At 39.2% G+C, this 23,302-nt stretch overlaps 1 protein-coding gene across 1 annotated transcript in view; it reads left to right on the top strand.

Annotated features, from left to right (window-relative positions):
- USH2A (usherin) overlaps positions 1 to 23,302 on the top strand; it is a 784,083-nt gene that overhangs the window by 467,279 nt on the left and 293,502 nt on the right. Inside the window, exons 38-39 of the mRNA XM_019920609.2 lie at positions 21,710 to 21,860; positions 22,454 to 22,596. Of these exons, the coding sequence (XP_019776168.2) occupies positions 21,710 to 21,860; positions 22,454 to 22,596 (294 nt within the window). The remainder of the gene's footprint in view (positions 1 to 21,709; positions 21,861 to 22,453; positions 22,597 to 23,302) is intronic.

Raw genomic sequence — 23,302 nt, 5'->3', positions numbered from 1 at the left:
TGATTTTAGGCAACCTCTCTGCTAATGAATGGGGTTGTGTTCCTGTTTTGCTAGTTGTTTGGCATAGGGTGTTCAGCACTGTAGCTTGCTGGTCATTGAGTGAAGCTGGGTGCTGGTGTTGAGATGGAGATCTCTGGGAGATTTTTGCCGTTTGATATTATGTGGAGCTGGGAGGTTTCTTGTTGACCAGTGTCCTGAAGTTGGCTCTCCCACCTCAGAGGCACAGCACTGACTCCTGGCTGCAGCACCAAGAGCCTTTCATCCACACGGCTCAGAATAAAAGGGAGAAAAAGTAGAAAGAAAGAAAGAAAAAGAGAGAGAGAGAGAGAGGAAGGAAGGAAGGAAGGAAGGAAGGAAGGAAGGAAGGAAGGGAGAAAGGAAGGAAGAAAGGAAAGAAAGAAAGGAGGAAGGGAGGAAAGGATGAGAGGAAGAAAGGAAGAAAGAAGGGAGGGAGGGAGGAAGGAAGTAGGGAGGGAAGGAAAGAAAGAAAGAAGATAAAATAAAGTAAGATAAAATAAAATAACGTTATTAAAATAAAAAATAATTATTAAGAAAAAAACGAACGGATAGAACCCTAGGACAAATGGTGGGAGCAAAGCTATACAGACAAAATCTCACACAGAAGCATACACATACACACTCACAAAAAGAGGTAAAGGGGAAGAAATCATAAATCTTCCTCTCAGAGTCCCCCTCCTCAATTTGGGATGATTCGTTGTCTATTCATGTATTCCACAGATGCAGGGTACATCAAGTTGATTGTGGAGCTTTAATCCGCTGCTTCTGAGGCTGCTGGGAGAGATTTCCCTTTCTGTTCTTTGTTCTCACAGCTCCCCGGGCTCAGCTTTGGATTTGGCCCCGCCTCTGCATGTAGGTTGCTGGAGGGCGTCTGTTCTTCGCTCAGACAGGACGGGGTTAAAGGAGCAGCTGCTTCTGGGGATCTGGCTCACTCAGGCGTGTGGGGGGGGGGGGGAGGGAGAGGCATGGAGTGCGGGGCGAGCCTGCGGCGGCAGAGGCTGACGTGACGTTGCAGCAGCCTGAGGCGCGCCGTGCGTTCTCCCAGGGAAGTTGTCCCTGGATCCCGGGAACCTGTTAGTGGCGGGCTGCACAGGCTCCCCGGAAGAGGGGTGTGGATAGTGACCTGTGCTCGCAGACAGGCTTCTTGGTGGCGGCAGCAGCAGCCTTAGCGTCTCATGCCCGTCTCTGGGGTCTGCGCTTTTAGCTGCGGCTCGCGCCCGTCTCTGGAGCTCCTTTAGGCAGCGCTCTTAATCCCCTCTCCTCGCGCACCAGGAAACAAAGAGGGAAGAAAAAGTCTCTTGCCTCTTCGTTAGCTCCAGACCTTTCCCTGGACTCCCTCCCGGCTAGCCGTGGCGCACTAGGCCCCTTCAGGCTGTGTTCACGCCGCCAACCCCAGCCCTCTCCCTGCGCTCCAACCGACCGAAGCCCGAGCCTCAGCTCCCAGCCCCGCCCACCCCGGCGGGTGAGCAGACGAGCCTCTCGGGCTGCTCAGTGCCAGTCGGCACCGATCCTCTGTGCGGGAATCTCTCCGCTTTGCCCTCCGCACCCCTGTTGCTGTGCTCTCCTCTGTGGCTCTGAAGCCCCCTCCGCCACCCACAGTCTCCACCTGCGAAGGGGCTTCCTAGTGTGTGGAAACCTTTCCTCTTTCACAGCTCCCTCCTGCTGGTGCAGGTCCTGTCCCTATCCTTTTGTCTCTGTTTATTCTGTTTTCTTTTGCCCTACCCAGATACGTGGGGGGTTTCTTGCCTTTTTGGAGGTCTGAGGTCTTCTGCTAGCGTTCAGTAGGTGTTCTGTAGGAGTTGTTCCACGTGTAGATGTATTTCTGGTGTATCTGTGGGGAGGAAGGTGATCTCTGCTTCTTACTCTTATGCCATCTTCCCCTCGTCCTGCATAAATATTTTTACAAAAGTGAGACAACTTCTTTATATATCTTAGGTACTTAAAGACCATATTTCCAATCTCTTTTCCTTAAGAACTTCAGAAGATTCTTACTGTATCTCTACAAAGAAATATAGATCAACCAGAGTCTAAAGGTTCTCTACAAACTTAACGAAGTATACGTTGTGACGGCAGTGAGCAAACAGCCACTATGATATTCATGATTATGAATTAACTGAGCTAAAGGAAAATAGAAATGTGAGGGCGTCTAGTGCACATTTTTTGACAGCACTCCTCTTTACACTTTGATCATCTTGGAACTTACACCATCTTCCATTTTTACTTAAATGTTTCATATGTATGTATCATGCTTATCTACTGGAGTATAATTCCTTGGCAAGGACAGAATGAATGGATGGGTGGTGATGGATAGAGGACTCATAATTGATTTTCTCTCTCTCTTCTCTCACTTGCTCTCTCCTCCCTCCCTCTCTCTCTCCCTCTTTTTCTTTCTTTCTTTTTCTTTTCTTTTCTTTCTTTCCAGATCCCTCTCACCATTTACATTGCCTCTGGGCACATTCTACTAAATTAGCAGTGCTGTAACAATGGCCTTGTGTTATTTTTGCATCCAGTATGCCATCACCCTTTCCATCCTCTTTTGCTTACAGTGCTCCAGTTTCCCTCTGGGCACCCTGGACCCTCCCATGCTAAGAACATCATAAGCCCCTGGCCACAGTAGTTGTTTTCAGGGATTACAGATGTTCCAGTCAGAGTCAATGAGATGCAGTATAGCCAACAGAGGCATATGTTATGCCCTGGATTTTAACCTGGGATTCAGTTGAATCTGCCACCAGTCGTATTGCCCCTCAAAAGGTCTGAAAAGGTAGCCAACATGGAGAAAAGCAGAGCAGATCTGAGGGAAGGAGGTAGACACGATTCTGGTGATACCATTTGATCCCATGAATGTGATTCTGCCGAAAATCAACTTTTTCCCTGGATTATTCCATCACAGGGGCCAACCCCTTTCATTATTTAAGCCTGTGTGTGTTAGGTTTTCTGCCACTTGAAAACAGAGGAGTTTAAATCGCAAGATGTTTGAGAGAAAGGAAAAAATAGTGAGCTTTAGAGAAATTTCATAACTTCTTGAAAATCATACCAAACTCTGGCAGCTCAACATATGTGTTTGCTTTTGTTCGAGCTCTCAAGTGTGTAAACCTCAGGAAGCAAACCCGATGTGACATGAAGTAACGACCTTGATGATGAAATTGAGGACACCATTCCAAAGGTGTTCCTCTGAAGCTCTTCATCTGGCAATCTTCTGAGACCCTTCTCCGCTGCTTTCAGCTCTAGCAATGATGATTCTTGCAGTAATTAGCTCTTTGGGCTGAGTTAAATAACTTTACTTGACTATGATGCAGGCTTCTCATCTCTAAAATGACAGACTTGACCTAGATCAGTGGTTCCTGTAGTGTGATCCCAGACTAGGAATATCAGTGTTCCCTGAGAACTTGTTTGAAATGCAGATCTGGAGCCCCATCTTCAACCTACTGACTCAGAAATCCTGAGGCTGGGGCCAAACAATCTATATTTTCGTAGATGACCCCCACCTTGTGTTGCTGGAGTACATGCCCAAGTTTGAAAACCACTGAACTAGGTCATTTTTAAAATATCTTCAAATAAAAAATATGACGTGATCCTATCTATGGCTCTATGCCACACTTATCACTGGGACACAGAATTACTGAGGGAAAATAAGTGGAACGGGCCCCTGTGCTCAATGTGTCTTTGACTCTAGAAGCTCCATTCTCAAGACCTGAGGCCTTTCCAGTGGATGGGAGCCAACATATTGCTCCCAGTCTCCCTGAGTGGGGCAGAAAGAGATACCATGGATGACCAGTTTCAGAGGCTGAGTCCTCCCTGTGGCACAGAAAGCAACAGGTGTGGAGTTTTGTGCCCTAAGGGGCACTAACCGGCCCTACCGTGAAGACACTGTCAGCTGAATTTCCTCAGCTCTTGAATCCCTACACAGAACATCTGCTGGAAGGAACCCCATGTAACTAAAGCCTGAGTCTGCTTCCTGTGGGGAATTTTCCTTAATGAGCGTCTTGTGGCTTCCCCTCCTCTGTGGGATTTTTAAATGGGTTTCCTCAAGTCAGTGACGTCTTTATCCTGGATTCCAGAGCTTGCTGGCTATCAGACCTCATACTTAAGATTCTTCCTTCTAGGAGTTCACAAATACAACTCCACAAAGTTGGCTGAATTTGTTTTCCAGGTGCCTAGACAACAATTAAAATGATGTGGTATTTTATTTGATAAAAATTATTTTCTTTGATATAATGACTTCTCAGATAGTACTTTCTAGATGCAGGTGTTGTTTTACATATATTAACTCATTTATTTCTTGAAAATTTTATGAGGAAAGGGATACTATTATCCCTACTTACACATGGGGAAGCTGAGGAAAAGAGATTGGCTTGCAACTAGTTCCTTACGGTCAGGCAACTAGTAAACGGCAGAGACCGTATTCAAACCTAGAGACTGGCTACAGAAACCTGGTTCTGAGCCACTGCACTCTTATCTATTTGAAACAGCTTCCACTGACCATTTCTGTGCGGCTTGACTCTCCAGTGGTACCAAATATAATTTCAACAGGATTGTTTGGTTGAAGTATCAGGTGTTCAGAACCTGTTGCCAGTGAACTAGAGAGCTGTTCTCACTTGGCTTCATGACCCCAAAATGCTTAAAGTTTACAATCTAATGAGAAGAAGAAAATTCAATTAAAACAGACTTTGTATAGCCTTACAAAGAAATAAGCAGAAGCAAAGTTATGGAGTTGACCAGTTGGGACATCCTTTCCCAGCGTGTGGATACAGGTACTTACTTGCCCACCAAGTATTTCGACCAACTTCTTTCATATTCCCCCATGACTTTATATCTAAGATAAACTCTAGTTAGAAGAAGAGAATATTAAAATAACCTCATATTTATCTATTTAGTAGAAAAGACGCATTTAACTTTTCTGAAAATTTTTCTTTTTCTCAATTTTTAGCTCTCAAGTGACATGAGTGAAAATGTACACTTCTTTCTTTGGCTCGTAATAGAAAATTTAAGTTTTCAGATTTGAATTGCTTTTGTGTAGGTGTACAACAGACAATCTCATTAGAACTTGTGAAAATACATTTATCCCAAACACTAGTGTGTACGAATGGTGTCATTATTGCTAATGACTAAATTGTCCTCTCTTTGGGCCTGTATTAAAATTGAATTTCCTGTGTTAATGCTCTCTATATATCAAGGGAAAGGAATAGATGTGATCTTCTGATTGTACATAATTTACACTCTTATAAAGAGAGTCTGAATTTATCTACTGATGTTAATTTTGGAAAGATTTTCTAAATTCATAGAAAGAGCAAGAAAACTCATATTTGTAAAAAGGAATGACTGACTGAATGAATCTTTTTCTCCCCGTGCTAAAACAATGTTTCAAGAACAGATTAAAAAGCACCTCGGTCAGATGAGGACACTTAATTCCACGTGGAATATTGGCGAACCCAGGAGTATGAACAGTATGAGCATGTAGGGGACTCGTTCCCTGGCATGGTCTCAGGAAGGACCTTCTGTGTCTTCCTGGCCCTCAGGAAGGAGGACCACCTTCCTCATGAAAGCCTGAGGTTGAGGGTATATCCACAAAAGAAGGCTTGCATCTCGTTCACATGTCTGACTCTCTAAATCAAGGAAGCGTGTGTCTTAAACTGTGTATCTGTTAAGCACATTGACTGCAGCATCTGTCAAACTATCTGACTTTGAACTTCACCACCACCCACCATCCCCAGCATGGTCATTTATTGATCACGTGACCCCAGGAAAGTTATCTCCTCTCGAGGCCTCAATTTGTTCATCTGAAAAGTGATTTTGTCATCACATAACCATCCTCAGTGGGTTTTGGTTAAGGGAGAAAGGATGTGTGTGCCCTGGGAAGATCAGCTGGCATAGAAGTAAGTGCCTGACTATTTTTTTAAAGAATCGAAAGCGTGACATATAATAAGCACAAAATATACATAAACTATCACTAGTTAGGTTGAAAATTAAACCAAGCCCCAAACATCGAAATGTTTATTTTCCTTGATTCCAACCATCGCCTCTGAAAGCCACATGGAAGGAAACAGCAGACTGGTTGTGGTATATTAAATTATAAGTGAGGACTAATTTGAGAATCAAAGATGCTCTCTGGGAGATATCACGCCACTGATAGGAAAGGCATTAGCTGTCTCCCTCTGTCTCATGTGTTTGTACTCTCTGTCTTGGAAATCTCCTTCCCCACAGTTGCGGGATCTTGATGTTTAATTTAACACAGAGGTCTCAGAGACGCACAGCGGGGGGTTGTTCCTGGTATTTCTGGCATTGAGGAAATTGAAATGTACATGTTTTTTCTCATGTATCAAAGACAGGCAAGAATCTAAACTGACATTTTATATCAAATGAATTATGAACTGTGTACTTTGTACCTAAGGGACCAACAACTAAATTAGAGTTTAAGATTAAAAAACAGAGAGAGAGACAAAAATAGGTTTTTAATAAAACATACAGTTATTTCTGCTATTCTGTCTCTTGGTGACATGGCCAAACACAGTCCTGACTGTAGAATCAGTGAATTGATGCTGGCTAGGCTAAAATCTCTAAATTTTAAATACATTTGTGTTTAATGTATTTAAATACAAATGTATTTAAATCTTTAAAATTTAAATACATTTGTCCGGTGAAACATTCTTGATAATCTGAAGTTAACTTTTCTCTTTTTGTCAATCCTTCCTTGCTTAGAAAAAAAATTAAAAAGTAACATTTGCCAATTCTTACTTCCTGAGAAAATATGAGATTAGAAGTTGCTTGAGGGGAAAAAAAATTGTATACAGGATAAAAATGGTACAAAAGTACCATATTCTTTATCTCCTCTGTTTATCTGTAATTCCTACACACATATACACTCACACACAAGCAAATTAACCTTGTGATTAAGAGCATGGATTCTAAAATCAACCAGATTGGGTTCAAATTAAGGAATTAAGTTATACAATCATATATGCTTTGCCTCATTTTTTTCTTGCCATAAAGCGGGAGAAATGGTAGTAAGTACCTCATAAGTTTGACACTGAGGGAATTATGTATGATAAATGCATGCAAAGAATATAATGCAGTGCTGGTCACATAGTAATTGTGTATTACTTTGCAAAGGTATATCCTCCAACCATATGTGACCAGAATGGGTAGCAACAAACTAGCACCCCCTTTTTAATGGCTACTGATTCCTGAAGTAAAGGAAACATTTGAATTAAACTTTTAAGGTAAAGGAGGATCCTGTCATGTTTATGCAATATACCCAATAATCATTTTTGAAATTACTAATTGAAAATTCTTGGGAATTGGGGATGATCTATGCTTTCTTTTTCTAGGCAAAGCTCTGTTTTGATTACCATGCTACTCTTCAAAAGTAGGTATTGTAATTTGTGCTACATATACATTAAAAAAGTGTTATTAATATATATATATATTTTTTTTTTTGCATTACGCGGGCCTCTCACTTGTTGTGGCCTCTCCCGTTGCGGAGCACAGGCTCCGGACGCGCAGGCTCAGCGGCCATGGCTCACGGGCCCAACCGCTCCGCGGCATGTGGGATTCTCCCGGACCGGGGCACGAACCCGTGTCCCCTGCATCGGCAGGCGGACTCTCAACCACTGCGCCACCAGGGAAGCCCAAGTGTTATTAATATTAATACATGTATTTTCCACTTCTGAATTCCCCAGGAATATAAACCTAAAACTGACAAAATTCCTTGATATTAATTCCATATACTTTCTGATACCAGCACTATACAATTTAGCACTTGTGTGGCTAAATTACTAGAAACAGATAACTCACTAATAGTCCGATTATGGATTTTAATCACATAAACTAAGTTACACATAGTTATTGATCATGATTGTGGTCAAATGAGCATCGTTTTATATTCTCAGATTCTGATTCTAACTCTACTATTTATGATCTGAAATCAGTTCTTAGAAGTCTCAGCATTTTTTATCCTGCTGATGACTATTGTTTTAGTCTTCCTAATAGAGAATGTGAAATTAATGGCCCATTGAGGTAAGGGAGGCCCAATATATAATCTGAGTGTTTTCAGGCTAGATCTAGTTATTATTTGAGTAATTAATTAATCAACTTGCATACTAGGTCCAATCCCATTGTTAAAATGACCTTTATAACCAATCCTCTACACAAAGGGCCCAAGTAATCAGATTTTCAGGGAAAAATAATTTAATCTGTGCTGCCTGGAAACTAATTTGGATGAGTATGATGGTGTTCAAGATCATAGGAAGACTAAGAAATACTCTTAGGAATACTAAGAGGAACTGAAATGTCAAAAGCAAAGGCTGAAATAGAGTGTCTAAATCTAGAAAGTCTCTCCAAGGAAAAAGAATAAAATCTGGTTGGTGGCTTGAGATGTAACAAAAAAGAAATCTTTTGGACATTATGACCACCAACGTTAGGGCCTCTAATTAGTCTGACAAAGAGACAGTTCCACTCCCAGTTGAACAAATAACGTTATCTAATGAAATTCAAAGTCCGTATTTTCCTCTGAGTACAGTGAACTGCATCATTCGCAGCTTTGGGGTATTTCAAAATCCACGGAGGATGACTTCCGTCTGTCTGAGGTTTCCTGGTTAACAAATTCACTGAAACTGTCTTGCAGAGTAATCTTAAGCAATTTTTAATCTTAAACCACAAAGAGAAATGAAGGTAGAGGTATGTTGCCTTAGTTCTGTGGATGCTAATATGAAGTGGAATCTTTCATTTCTCACAATGGTCAATAGCAATTAGTATTCAGCGGTGTCTTTTTATTCTGGCGCCCTTGACTCACCCTTGCTGCCCCTTTCTATATTACTCTTATTATAAACTGTAACTGGGAATATTCCTGCTTCTTTTCCATTCTAAATAAAGCATTCTTAGTGAACATGGGCATAATTTTTCATTTCATGAAGAACAATTACTAGAGCCACGTGAGATCTGCCAGTTGGGTTTTGTGTAACTTTTGACAGATATTTGCACCAATTTTGATTGAGGTGGTCTCACACCAGTAAAATGTTGGTGAGGTTTTGGGGTTCCCTCAAATGTAGACCCAAATGAGTCAGTGAAAGACCAAAGGTAAAAGTACCATCTTCAGGCTTTATTCAACGACATACTCCATAATGTTTTGTCACTGGGCTAAGAGGTAAATGATGGTTTTTTTACAAAATTTTTATTTTGTGCACATGCTTTCTAGACAGGGCTTCTGTCCTAAATACTTCTCTGTGACCCTGGTGACAACCTTGAGAAAATGTCATCATTTCTTTAACTTGAATCCATAAAACCCGTAGCCCTTGCTAAGCATCTTGTTTTTCTGTTTTTCTCTGGAGACCTTTCTGGGCGATCTGAGAGCCAAAGGTACCTTGAAAAGAGAGGGGGAAAAACGTCCTTGAGAAACTGAGACAAACTAAGGAAGACAGGCAATTTTTCCAAATCTCTATCCCCAAATAAGCCTCCTCAAGGTTTAAATGACATAATCATTAAAAAAAAATAATAAGCTTCAAAAATGTCTTCATTCCAAACCTCCTAGCTGTAAGATTTCTCCAATCCTCAAAGCAATACCCACACTCAGAATTGGTTCTTTGGACTCCTGAGGACAGATGGGAAAGAAGCAGGGAAAGGAGGCAAAACCCTTTCTGTGTGTTGAGTAGGGGCAAGATTCTGGCTTACTGAGTCACTTTTTTGTTGTTTTTTTAATTAATTAATTTTATTTATTTATTTTTTTTGGCTGTGTTGGGTCTTCATGTCTTTTTTTTTTACATCTTTATTGGAGTATAATTGCTTTACAATGGTGTGTTAGTTTCTGCTTTATAACAAAGTGAATCAGTTATACATATACATATGTTCCCATATCTCTTCCCTCCTGCATCTCCCTTCTTCCCACCCTCTCTATCCCACCCCTCCAGGCGGTCACAAAGCACTGAGCTGATCTCCCTGTGTTATGCAGCTGCTTCCCACTAGCTATCTACCTTACGTTTGGTAGTGTATATACGTCCATGCCTCTCTCTCGCTTTGTCACAGCTTACCCTTCCCCCTCCCCATATCCTCAGGTCCATTCTCTAGTAGGGCTGTGTCTTTATTCCTGTCTTACCCCTAGGTTATTCATGACATTTTTTTTTCTTAAATTCCATATATATGTGTTAGCTTTAAAAGGCATTGCTTAAAATAACAGTTAGGAGTTCAGGTTTTAGAGACAAGTTGCTAGTTTCAAACAGCAGTTCAACCACTTATTAGCTATATGCACTTGTGCAAGTCACTTATCTGCTATGGTCTGAATGTTTGTGTCATCCTCAAGTTCATAAGTTGAAACCTTATACCCCAATGTGATGGTGTTAGGAGGTGGGACCTTGGGAAGTCATGAGGGTGGGGCCCTCATGAATGGGATTGGTACCCTTATAAAAGAGGCTCCCAAAAGCGCCCTTGCCCCCTTCCACCATGTGAAGACACAGCAAGAAGTTACCACCCATGAACCAGGAAGTGGGTTCTCAGGAGGCTGCATGGTAAACAAGAAAAAAGATGGAGTTTTAAATCAAAATACCCATGACTGAGTCCCAGCCTGGCACTTAGAGCAATCACAAGGAAGTGTAAAAGTAATGCAATACTCACACCTTCTAATTCATGGTCCAATTATAAGGTCAAATGAATGCATACCAAATACTCCTCCCCAGTAGACCCATCTCAGAAAACGATCTCATCTTAGTTAGTCACTCTGACCTGAAATTTAGGATCCAGGCTTCTTTCTCCCTCTGCATCCCCACCTCTGTTCCATCACCAAATCCTCTGTACATTTTTCTTCCCAGTTTCTGCCTCTCTCGCTGTGCTCAAGCCACACCGCCTTCAAGGCTCAGGCCAAGCGTTCCCCTGTCTTGGGCCAGCCTGAGATGTGCGTCCCCCAGTGATTCATAAGTCTCAGCTCAAATATGATCTCCCCCCTACCCCACCTAAAGTATCAGCTTTGCCCTCACCTCCTCCCTCATCATTCCCATCCCTTACATTAGAACTACTTTTTATTTGCTAAAATGTTCTCACCACACACACACACACACACACACACACACACACAAAAGGTAACTGTGAGGCGATGGACGTGTTAATTAACTTGTTTGTGTTAATCACTTCACAGTGTCTACATCTGTCAATTCATCCCACCGTATACTTTAAATATACAGTTTTATTTGTCAATTATACCTTGATAAAGCTGGGGAAAAAAAAGAACTCATAAAAAGTGGGGGGGAAGAAAGAAATGATTCTATTTCTTTTTTTTTAATTGTCTCTCTCTCCTTAATAAAACTGTTTTAATTTGTCCATCACTATATTCCCAGAGCATAGGACAGTGCCTGGCATATAAGTAGTTGCCTTTTAATTATTTGCTGACTTAATAGGTTATATATTTTATATATATACATACTTTATATAAATTATATGTAATTATATCATATCATTATCTTATAATATATCTAAAATATTAAATTTGTATATTGTATATAACTATGTTGTAATTATACAACATAGTTATGTAATATAATTTTAAATGTATATATTTTGTATTATTATAATATGTGTATTTTATATAACATATAATTATATAACAATGTTTCTAATGCTATAGTTACATTATTGTGTATTATATATGCATAGGTATACATAAATACACACATATATGAAATTCTTATTTCTATGGGGATACTGGGAAATGAATCATTCATACCTTACTATAGGAGTATAAAAAACACAACTTTCTGAAAAGCAGTTTGTCAGCTTATATCTGAAATGGTGGTAATATTCATTCCTATTGACTCAACAATTCTAAAAAGCAAAACAAAATGTGCATTTATTAGGATACTCTGAATATTATTTATGATACTGAAAATGATATCATTCTATATCAATATCAGCTTTAAGTGAAAACTCTACATTTATAAAAATGTTACATGCAATTATTTTGAAAAGTTATGTTACTAAAAACTAATGACAGAGGGAGTTTTCACTATACACTGTAAAGTGCGCAAAGTTTACAAAATAACATATTAAAAATATGCAGCATAATCATTTCAAATGATATGTTATATATATATTTAACTATATATACAGAGAGAAGAAAGGCAAGAAAGAGTCTATAGTAGTATAACAATGGCTATTTCTGTGTAGTGTAATTATGGATAACTTTTCTTCATTTGCTTGGTAATTTTCAAAGTTTCTACCATGAACATGCGTTATTTTATAGTTAGAAAAATACATGCTTTTAAAAGGGGGCTCTGTTCTGCAAGAACTAAATTTTAGCATTTCTTTAATATTTATTTGATGAGCAATATTGAATTCTCAAAATTTAAGTGCTCTAAAGTTTACAAAAAGAAGTGAAAAGATCTCTGCTCTCAAAGTAGCTTACTTATATTACTATTACTTTGGCGTACTACAGGGAAAAGCAATGGCTAGACTTAAATTTAAGCTTCACCTTGGTGTTGAGAGATGAATTATGGTCTAGGAAATGAAAGAGACATGTATGAAACTATAGGATGCTGTTTACTAGTCATGTACTTCAGACATGTTGCTTAACTTTTTCTAACCTCAGTTTTCACATCTGTGAAACAGAGACATTGACAGAAATCAGTGATAAAATGAATGTTTTGTAAAGTGGTATTTCATATCTAATTTGATGTTTGCTGTGTTAGTTATTTTCCAAGCAATTAATCTCTTTTATGTTGAAAAAAGCATTCATTTTCAGATAATTGAGTCTGTATTTGTAAATGGGAAATATGGTCTGGATCCTACCAATTATTAGGGTCCTAGGTTAAAGATTTCTTCCTGCACATCTTTCTTCTTACCAACTCATCCTTTATCCATTTATTCACCCATTTATTCTGTCCATTTTTACAGGACGTCTTTCATATACAAAGCACTGTCCTAGGCACTATGATATCTACTTAAATACTTTGCTTCTTTAATAACATTCCTCCGAGATTCTTTGTGTCCATTGAAAAATCATTGATCTGACATCTTTAGCTATCCGAAGACCGTTTTGAATCAACCACATAGCCAATCTGAATGACAGTGATGAACTCCAGTGTCAAGCAGGCCAAAATTCAGATGCTCAGTGAGGTTTCAGCCACGTCACTTGAAGGAAGGAAAGTCAGAGTATGCCTGTGTCCTGCCCTGGTCACGATGCACAAGGGAGGGTTTAGTTTAGGTATAAGCCTTGATGGTTTGAAAGGACATTATCAAAATGGAACACATCCAAATCAGTTAACAAGGCTAGATAGTGGTTGAGGAATCCTCTTATATGAAACTCATTGGAGGGAGCAGAGATGTTTAACCGGAAATGGGGAAATTTAGTGGAAAAGAGGATGACTAGTTAAAAATGCCTGAAGTTCTATCCCTAACGGTAGTGATGGCTTGTTCTCGGGGATCAGCGTGACTCAGACAAGGTCCCAAAGAGTTCAGTGTCATTAGCACAAACAACCACATGTACCCACTGCCCAAGATGGTCCCAATTCATGCCTGCTGCCGCTCAATTCACCCATGTTGGTTATTTACAGTCCCGTTTTTGCTCTCAGAAGGTGCCGATATGGGCAAAAGATTATATTCAGCCTAAGTTTTGTAGAAATAATATAGTTTCTAGCTCTCCCTCAGAAAGAACTAGCCAACAAGAAGAACAATAATATAATGGGGTGACTTACAAAGCAACTATTTTCCTATCACTGGTAATGAACAGACACCTGAATGTCACTTGTTTGGGATGTTTTAGGCAAGAATCCTTTATTTGGTGGGAAGTTAGACTTGGTAGCGTTTAAGCTATCTGCCCTCCAAATTTGAAATGCTTTGACCATTCTGTGGTCAAAGATCACTTCCATGACACGCCTCTAGATAACATTTAATTTTCCCAAATCTGTTTCTCTTACTAATGTAACGAGCTCTCCACGTTGCATTTCATTGAATTTCTGTGGGCTTTGACTCGTTCTTGAGAACTAGCAGATTCATACTAGTAGTTCTGTGTGAAGTTCCTCATAGATAATGAGATGCTATGATAAAGAAATAAGACCAGAAAGTACTTCTGAAGAATATGACTTGGACAGAAAATAAATCCAACCTTTACGAAAACGAATCTGTTTAATATTGTAAATGGTTTTTTTCCTATTTGTTTAATGTGTTTAATATTTATTCTCTCTTATAAATCACCTACTATAACATGCTGTTTTGTGGTATAAAATTAAGAGCACTGCCCTTGAACTTAACCAGTCCCAGTTTAAATCCTCACTCTGCCAGTAACCAGTTTTGTGATTTGAGATAAAATATGAGCCCCCCTGAACCTCAAATGCTTTATCTAATACTACAGAGAGATAACACGACAATTTTGTCCTGTGATTCTGAGGATTGGAAATAATCATGTAAAAGAACCTGGCACACAGTATGTGTTCCAAAAGGTAACTCTTATGAGAGTCTCTTTCGCTAACATCAAATCTGCTTTAACCTACTTGTCACTGTTTCATGCTGCTCTATTTGTGCATCCTTGCGCTCAAGGTTGACTGTCCATTTGTTAGCACATCTGCATATTCCTCATAATTAATATCTTTTTTAATGACATATGGTTTAGTGACGGGAAATGGAGTCTTGCCTTCTGTTTTCAATTTGTTTATGACTCAACGACTCAATAGATGTGTCTGAACTTTAATTTTCCATTCTGGAAACTAGAATTTAAAATCCTTGCTCGTATGTAACTGTTTCAGAAAATGAGAGGAAAATGTGTAATCCAGGGACTTTTGACCATGTGCCAGGCTATTCAGTGATGCAGCCAGGATGTATATAGATGAAAGGCCGTGGTTTCTCTTATGTTAACAGGGAAACCTAAATGAGGATGCCAACCACCTAATCTCTGAAATGAGAGAGTAGTGTGAGCTGGGCTGAAGTCAGATTTTAAGTGAAACCAGTAGAAAGCATGACATCTGCTTGGAAGGAACACGAGCGGAGGTGATGAGAGTCTTGGGGCCCTGGAACTAGGCTGAGGACATGGTGACTCCACGTGACCTACTTACCAATGCCCCATGACCCTGTCTGTTCCTCTGAAAGCCAAGGTCCAGCGCGTAGTTGGTTGTGAATTTCTAACTTCTAAAACTCCTGAAGCACTTACACCTCTTTTATGCTCTGTACACATTCTGTGTTATTTGACTCATGTCTTGTCTCTCTGTTAAGTAAAAAGTTGGTGATCTAATCCCCCTTTCTATTTATTCTGCCCTTTCCCTACGCCCAGCAAAGAACCTTGTGCAGAGTGGCATTCAATATCCTTTATTACAGGTGTGAATTTCATACAAAACACTATAGACTTCTTTGATACCTTAATGCAGCATCTTATTCCAGTATTTTGAAATGCACACTCATACACCCCCACATCACACTGTAGTAGTAACAAGTTGGTGGGCTGTCCTGAGACATTGGTGTGTGTGTGAAGCATATTTGGATGTGAATGTGCAAAATACGTGAATTCATTTCTTCCCCACAAATTTCTTCTTCTGGTCACTATAGCTTTGGTAGTCACTGGCCACGTGAAAAGAAAGCCTCTGTTTTTGCTTTCTAGAGTTCCTCCCAAGAGTTCTATAAATCTGTATGGAGCAAATGTTTGGGGCATGTTGTTTGTTTGTTTAGGGAAGCGTCTACAAGTGTACATCATACAAAAGTTTAATGCAATCAGACATTCAAAAGATTATGCCATCTAGACTCGTCCACTCTGTGATTTAATTTGTTGCTTAATGTTCTATATGCATTTTGCCTTCCAAAAAAGGTTAAATTGAATTCAAACCTTCCTTTGAATTTATAGATTGAGGTAGCCCAGTTGCGTTTGTAGAATTAGTATTTACTGGACGGGATGGGTTGATTCATGAGGTTGTGGAGTGTTTGCCTCGCGAGGGTCGTATTAAACTTGAGAGAAGCTTTTTGAGCAACATAGCATCTTGGAGACAGTATATCAAGCTGATAGATACATGGCTCTTGCGTTAAGAAACCAGGGGTGGAATTACGGCTAGTTCCCAGTTATTGCTTTAATGCTAAAGACCCTCAGAGGAATAGGTCTAGGATAAAAGGGGTTAACTGGAGGGGAAAAAACGTTGCCAGAACTCAGTGTTACTGAAAGCATGTAGAATGAATAGTTATATGTCAATAATTGAAGATGATCGCTTTGTTTGGAAATATTTGGGGATTTTATATAATTGGAGTGTGACCAATTTAACGGAGCACATTTTCTTGTTATCACTCAAAAGAGAATCCAAGATACTTTATTATTATTATTATGGAGCATCTTCTGGGCATTTTTTCTTTCCCGACAGCATGGTAATGCAGTTTTTAACACTTGAAGGGGTTTTGTGTAAATATTTAAAACTCTAATTTTTTTCATGCTGATGACTTATCAGAGCGGATTCTTATTCCGAATTTGGATTGTCAGTGATATTATATTCCTTGACAGAAAAGTTAGACAAAAAACAATCAAATGAGGGACATGGTTTTATATGTTATACATTATATGCAATTTGCACGTTACTTTTTGCCCAGGCTCTTCTGATATGTGTGCATTTGTTATACATCAATGAAAGAATATATATCAAATAAGAAATCAGCATGGTTATAAGTATTTGTACTCACAGACAAAATATCAATTAAAAAGTCTTTGGCAGCGAATGTCCCTCAATCCAAAGATTTATAGTTAAGTTACTGGGTATCTGGCCCTGGACAGCCACATTATTGCCTTTCCTAGGTATGTCCTATTTCCACTACCCGAGAGAACTACTTCATACCATTTCTTCTCTGTTCAAGCAACCAGTTCACTCCCACACTTTGGCACAGAGCGGACGCCTTTGCTTTTATTTTGCTCCCTGGGAAAACGGATGCCATCAGAAGAGACATTTGCTGTTTTCCCATCACCAGATCTACCTAACTCTACATCTGCAGCCTGGGTCTGTATTCACTTCTGCACAGTGGTGGGCTGTCCCTGCTCTATTCGACAGCCCACGTGCACCAGCTCTCAATTCAGTTGGCTCGTGCCTTGGCTTGCCTCTCTCTCTCACACACACACGAGGACTTTGCTTTGGCAATTAATTATTCTTCCTTCTCCTACATCATCATTCCCCCTAATCTCTTCTGGGTCATTCCAAGAAGCATGCAAATGCTGCAACCTCTCCCAGTGTTTAGAAAGCCTTCCTCTGATACCAGAAGCTTCTCTAAGTGTTTCCGCATTTTCTTCTCCCCTTTAGAACAAAATCCCTCAGGAGTCTTCTAGGCTCACTCTACCCACTCATTGCCTCCTCTCTCATTCCCTTTTCAGTTTTCCCCGAATCAAACTGCCACGCCGACCACTGAACTGTGTGTTCTTGACAAGGTCACGTCCACTTGGCCAAAGACAAAGCTTAATTCTTAGTCTCTTCCTTCCTGAAACTCAGCACATTTGACGGAGTCGATCAGGCCTTCCTTTCGGAGATGCTTTCTTCACCAAAATGCGTCTTCTCTTAGCTTCTCCCCTACCTCAGGGCTCACTCCTATAAGTAAATCTCCTTTGTTGCAGAGACCTCCCCCTCCCCCAACCCCTCAAAAGTTTGGAGGACCCCAGACCTCACTGCTCAGACCTCTTCTACATTCGCTCTATTTACACTCACCCTCTCGTTTATTTCATCACATCTCGGCCATGAAATACCACACGGACATTGATCCACAGTTCTTATCCAGACTCATATCTGCCACTTCGTCCTTGGTGTAGCCACTGTAGTTGTGTAGTAAACCTCTCTAATGTAATGTGGATGAAAGAGAACTCTTGATCCCCTTCCTATCCCATTTCTCCTCTCAGGTGCCAGTCACCTGGGTGCTTGGGCCAAACACATTGGCATCACCTTTGACTCCTTTATTGTCTATCAGCGACACATGCCACAGTCAACTGAACCGCAGACTAACGCCCCCATCTCCACTGCTGGTACTTGCATGTAAGCTGCTGTCATCTGCTAGCCTGGATGACTGCAATAGGTAACTTCCCTGCTTCCAGCCTTCTCCCCATGCCTCCCTGACTTAGCTTTTTGTGTGTAAAGTGGTATTCTGACAACTCAAGCCCGATTCAAACTGAAAGGTTATAATTTAGGGAATGAGTAAATTTATACCTTGTAAAATTAAGATTATACATTTTTCTGAAAATTTATTTTGTCATAAAACACTATATCCAGTTTCCCTACCACATGTGGATGTGAAAGACATAAAGCTAATAGCAAGTTGAAATAAATTATATGTATCTTAAAACCTGTGACCTACTGCAACACATTTTTATTTTCCCTAAAAATCATAACATTTAAAAAGAATTTTCTTTAAGATATTTTAAACTTATTGCAGGAGCAGATATTCTATTAAATTGAGTTCCTATTACCTAAAAATAATTTTTATTATGGAAAATTTTCATAAAAAGATTAACAATTTGTATTCACTGTCTCTAAACATTTAGTTACTCTAAAAAAAAGTCCTTGATCTTGCCTTTCTGAAGGCAACTTGAAGGTTATTTGAAATTAAGAAGCATATGAAGTTTTAATTTATTGCAAGTTCAGATATTTAATTGGTTAGCCACACTATCATAATTCATGGTTTATGAATATTTGATCCAGTGTTTAAGGTAGAGGTTGTACCATTATAAAGAAATCTCAATGAAATTATTGCTTAAGTGTTTAAAGAAATTATCAAATGCAGATTAATTTTTCATTAGCAGGTAACTATTCTTTTGGCATTTATTCTTCTTACTGATGAGCATTTAATTTATTAATCTGTGCCTGGACCAAGAAAAACAATTTGCAGATTCTTTAAGTGTGGCTCTATTTAAAACTTCTTTTGTTAATTTTACTCATTAATTTCACTAAAGCTTATTACCTTGATCTATCTATCTACATATCTATCTATCTGTCTATCTATATACACATTACCGTCCTGGGACAAAAATCTGTGACTTCACAAGTGTACATACACCAAAATTTACCAAGAAGTAAACTGTGCTCCTTGCACCATTTTAGTTAATTGCTACAAATTTAACTTCTTTAAAAACTCTACAGAGTCAGTATTATTGGACATACACTTATAAATGAAATGACTTTACATCAGTGAGGTTAAGAACTTGCCAAAATGTAATCAGCTTTGAATTTTGTGAACTGAATTGGTGAGGATGAGATTTGAAACTTTAGCTATCTGACTCCTAAATCCAGTCTCCTTTGGAAAACTAACATTATCTAGCTCCCTAAAATATTTAGATTTATGTAAGAAGTGTAAATTTTTTCAACTTACTAACCAAAATAAATAATTTTTTAATTGTAAATTTAAAAAAAGAGAGAGATTTGTATTTGTTTATTGCTTTTTTTCCACAGGGAATCAGAGTAGACATTTTATTTTAGTTCAGTTGTGTCTGTCTCTTTGCTTATCTACCCTGATCAATAATTACCAAATCTGTATAATTATATGATTGTGATTGAGGAATAATTGTGATGAGTTGTAACGGATGTTAAAACTATACTTCCAAAATTTAGAAAGAAAAGCTTTTGCTTGTTAAATAATTCCCTCTCTCTTCAACTTAGAAAGTCACTCTTACTTAGCCAGAGTGGCCTTTATTTGTTTAGAATCATGACATTTCCTTGATTAAGACCCTGCCGTGGCTCCCAACCCCATTTAAAATGGAGTCCAAAGCCTTTGACTTTGACTTTCAAGGTGTAGCCCTAAGAAGGTTCTAGAGGTATCTAGACCGAGCCTAGCTCTCCAGCTTTTCCTCTCTTCTTCTTCCTCTCCTGAGTTAGTTTCAGTCGCGCTGGTTTCTTTCCACTGTTCCTTACACACAGCCAGTGCTTTCCCTTCCTCGCTGCCTTTGCCCTGCCTGCTCTTTGGCTGGATTGCTGCTCCTCCACACGGCAGGTAGACATTCAGGTAGACATTCTCATGACCACCTCCTTACGTTACTGAGGTCTCTGCTCTAATGTCACCTAATGACGTGTTCTTCCTATGGCTCTCCTGTCTAATCTGAATTGTTGTGTAATAACCAAAATCTTCACTCCTTTTCACTTTCTCTCCACTTACCCTGCGCTAGTCTTCACCTGAGCACTTAGTGCCATCTGGTAGGGTCATCGGTATCTATTTGTTCATCGCTCGCTCTCTCCGATTACATAAGTTCCGTAGGGTCAGGGGTCATGTCAACTGAGGGTTGACTCAGTGTTATTAACCCTCCACACAAAGAACACTACTTTGCACAGAGTAGAGGCTCAATAAATGTTTACTGAATAAATTAGTGAAGTATCGATGAATTCAGAACCCTTACAACAGACTGATGAGACACAGAATCTAATTCTTCCATTCTCATCAATGGCCATTCACTAGCTTCATAGTTCATAAGACAGTTCTCCCAAATTGGAGGGTATATAAAAGTCACACACTACATCAAGTTATGTATAAACGGAAGTTGAAAATGAATCCTGATAGCTGTTTTCATTGTTTTGATTCCTTCTCCTCCTTCAGCAATGGCCTCTAGTAATCCTTGGTCAATAAGAACTTATATTACAATAATCAAAAATTGCATTATAGTAGTACTTAAATTATGCTAAGGGAAGTTCGGATTAGTCCAGTATAATAACAATAGCTAACAATTAATAATTACCAGGACCCCATAAAAGGTCCTTTATTTACATTGTCTCTGGTCTTCACAGCAATCCTAAAAAGGCAAAATACTATCCCCGTTTTAAAGACAGGAAACATAAGCTCAGAGTTCCCTGGTAATTTTCCCAAAGGCACAGAACTGTGCTTAATTTGTTTTTGAGTTTCTGACTAGCTTTGGAACACACTCTGATATGAGACGTTCATTCAAGTTATACCTGTTGGAAAAATTTATTTAATAGCCAAAGTCTTCTGGTCCATTTTTAAATTTTAATTTCTTAATAGAATAGGCTTCACTCATTTCTTTTAGGCCTTCTACAACTATCCAGATAGATTTCCCTAACAGATTATATCAAGCAAGTATGCTGACTTCAGGAAGAATTTGCCAGAGATTCCACTAGACTAGAAAAAGTCTATGCCCCGACTTGTAACATATTTGAATAAAGGCAGCATCGCTGTGAGAACGGGCAACCAACTGTATAAAACACATGAGGAAAGAAGCTTAGTTTTTATATTTTCATAAGTGAGAATTAAGGCTGGAATGTGCTACTTTCTTTGTAGAAAAATACAATTTTAATAAACCTTCCTCAAAAAAAAAAAAAAATCCAGTTGTGTTCATGGTCGTGGTGTGATTAAGGAAACAATGGGTGACATCAGTGGAAGAAATAAAAGATCCGGACTCCTTCACTGTTCAGTTGCTTGATTGTTGAACAAAGAGTTAAATTAAAAAGGTACTTTAATATTTGCTTCATTAAATCCCCTCCATGTTTTCAATTAGGGAAACAGAAGTACAGGTGGGGATGTGCTGCCTGCTCATCTGTCTTGCTGTTTGCGGGGGCGGGGGGGGGGGTGGCTTTTAAGATGGAAATACTCATGTAATTGTGTTGAAATGAACAATAAGGAAGTCCAGTAGTTCCGGAATGAAAATGTTAAATTAAATGGACCATGTTTAACATTGTTGTTGATCCTGAGGAACAGTTTTTCCAGTATATGGAGCATTTCGATTCCATCCAGCATATGTTCTCCACAGTTTTCTCTGCTCTAATTCATCTGTGTTTTTCGACAGCTCCAGATGGCGTGCTGCCTCCGAGGCTTTCATCTGCCACTCCAACCAGTCTTCAGGTTGTCTGGTCTACACCAGCTCGGAACAACGCCCCCGGCTCTCCCAGATACCAACTCCAGATGAGGCCCGGCAACTCCACCCACTGGTTTCTAGAGTAAGCATTCTACTTCGTCCATCCCTTCTAACAGTCACCCGGGTTTTACAACGTAGCCATAAATTCACTATATCTTAAATTTTTAACAATAAGTCAGTTCTTACTGGCAACAAATAAAAACCTCCTTTCCAAAGTTCAGACAAACAAACAAAAAGCAACACCCTAGGAGATCATTATTTGCTTTGCAAATTTTTCATTTATAGAGGCTTAAAGTAAGATTCCTTCACCCTTAACTTTTCATGAGCACGTGTATTGCCAAGAGCAGGCACACACCTGAACCCCACAAAATCTGCTGTCTGACTATGGCTACAAAAGTATAATACTTATTCTACAAATTCCATGTGCCAATCAGTCTCAATACTAGACTAGAATTCACTCCAGGCTACTACTAGAATTTACATCTCATATAAATGCAATAATACAAACCCTTAGCCAAAGGACTGCTTATTTTAAAAGAGATACCACGCAATGACAGAAAACTGCAGCACTGAGAGGTATGTTGACATTCCCTGAAAATTCTTTAAGATTGTACTTGTTTTTTATTCCTTTGAATGTCTAAAGCTTCTTAATTTTAGAATTTCTTTTCCATATAGGTTGTTTTCCGATCCTTCTGCATCGTTAAGCTATGAAGTGAGAGATCTCCAACCGTACACAGAGTACGAATTTCGGTTGGTGGTCTCCAATGGATTTGGCAGTGCACATAGTTCTTGGATTCTGTTCATCACCGCAGAGGACAGTAAGTGGTCTGAAAAACACACAGCCAGATATTCTCTATATTAGGAAGTCTTAAAGTCTTCAATTTTTCCAAAACAAAGAAATAAGCCTCCTCTATTTTCTTGATGTTGAGGGACAGTAATCTTTTCCAGGACAAGAATGGTCAAAGTTTCCAGAAAGAAGAAAAATGGGGGCTTGGAGGGTTAGGCCTACAAACCGGAATATGTAATTCACAATAAATTATGATATGGACCCACTCAGTCCTTCAGGGTACATCTAGGTGTCCTGAAGGAGAAAGGTTATCCTTTTCTACTCTATGACCGAATATTACAAGTGTTCTCTGCAGAAGAACGTGGAATATGGACCTTACTTCATTAAATTACTTAGAGGTCATTATACTTTTTTTCTGGAAACAGATTCCATTGTACTTTTACTCATACCTGAAAGACAGCCTCCAGAATAGAGGAGTATAATCTGATAACAGTCATTCTGCATGGATTACAAAGAGTACATTGGGATTGTCTTATTCAACCAGTACAGAGAATTTTCTAGTTTTTCATGGAAGTGTTTGTTTGCATGTATATGTTTTTTAGTCGGTTATATAGAGAAAATAAATGCATGGCAATCAATTGAGTTTTATACAAATTACTTCTTAAAAAGTATATATATGGAAGTATAATTTTTTAGAAAATTTAGAAATTAAATCAAGCTACACAGAGTGAAGGAGG

The sequence above is a fragment of the Tursiops truncatus genome, chromosome 1 (assembly GCF_011762595.2).
Source record: "Tursiops truncatus isolate mTurTru1 chromosome 1, mTurTru1.mat.Y, whole genome shotgun sequence".
NCBI lineage: Eukaryota > Metazoa > Chordata > Mammalia > Artiodactyla > Delphinidae > Tursiops > Tursiops truncatus.
The sequence above is the reverse complement of the archived record's forward strand: the minus strand, read 5'-3'. Positions and strand labels throughout refer to the sequence as shown.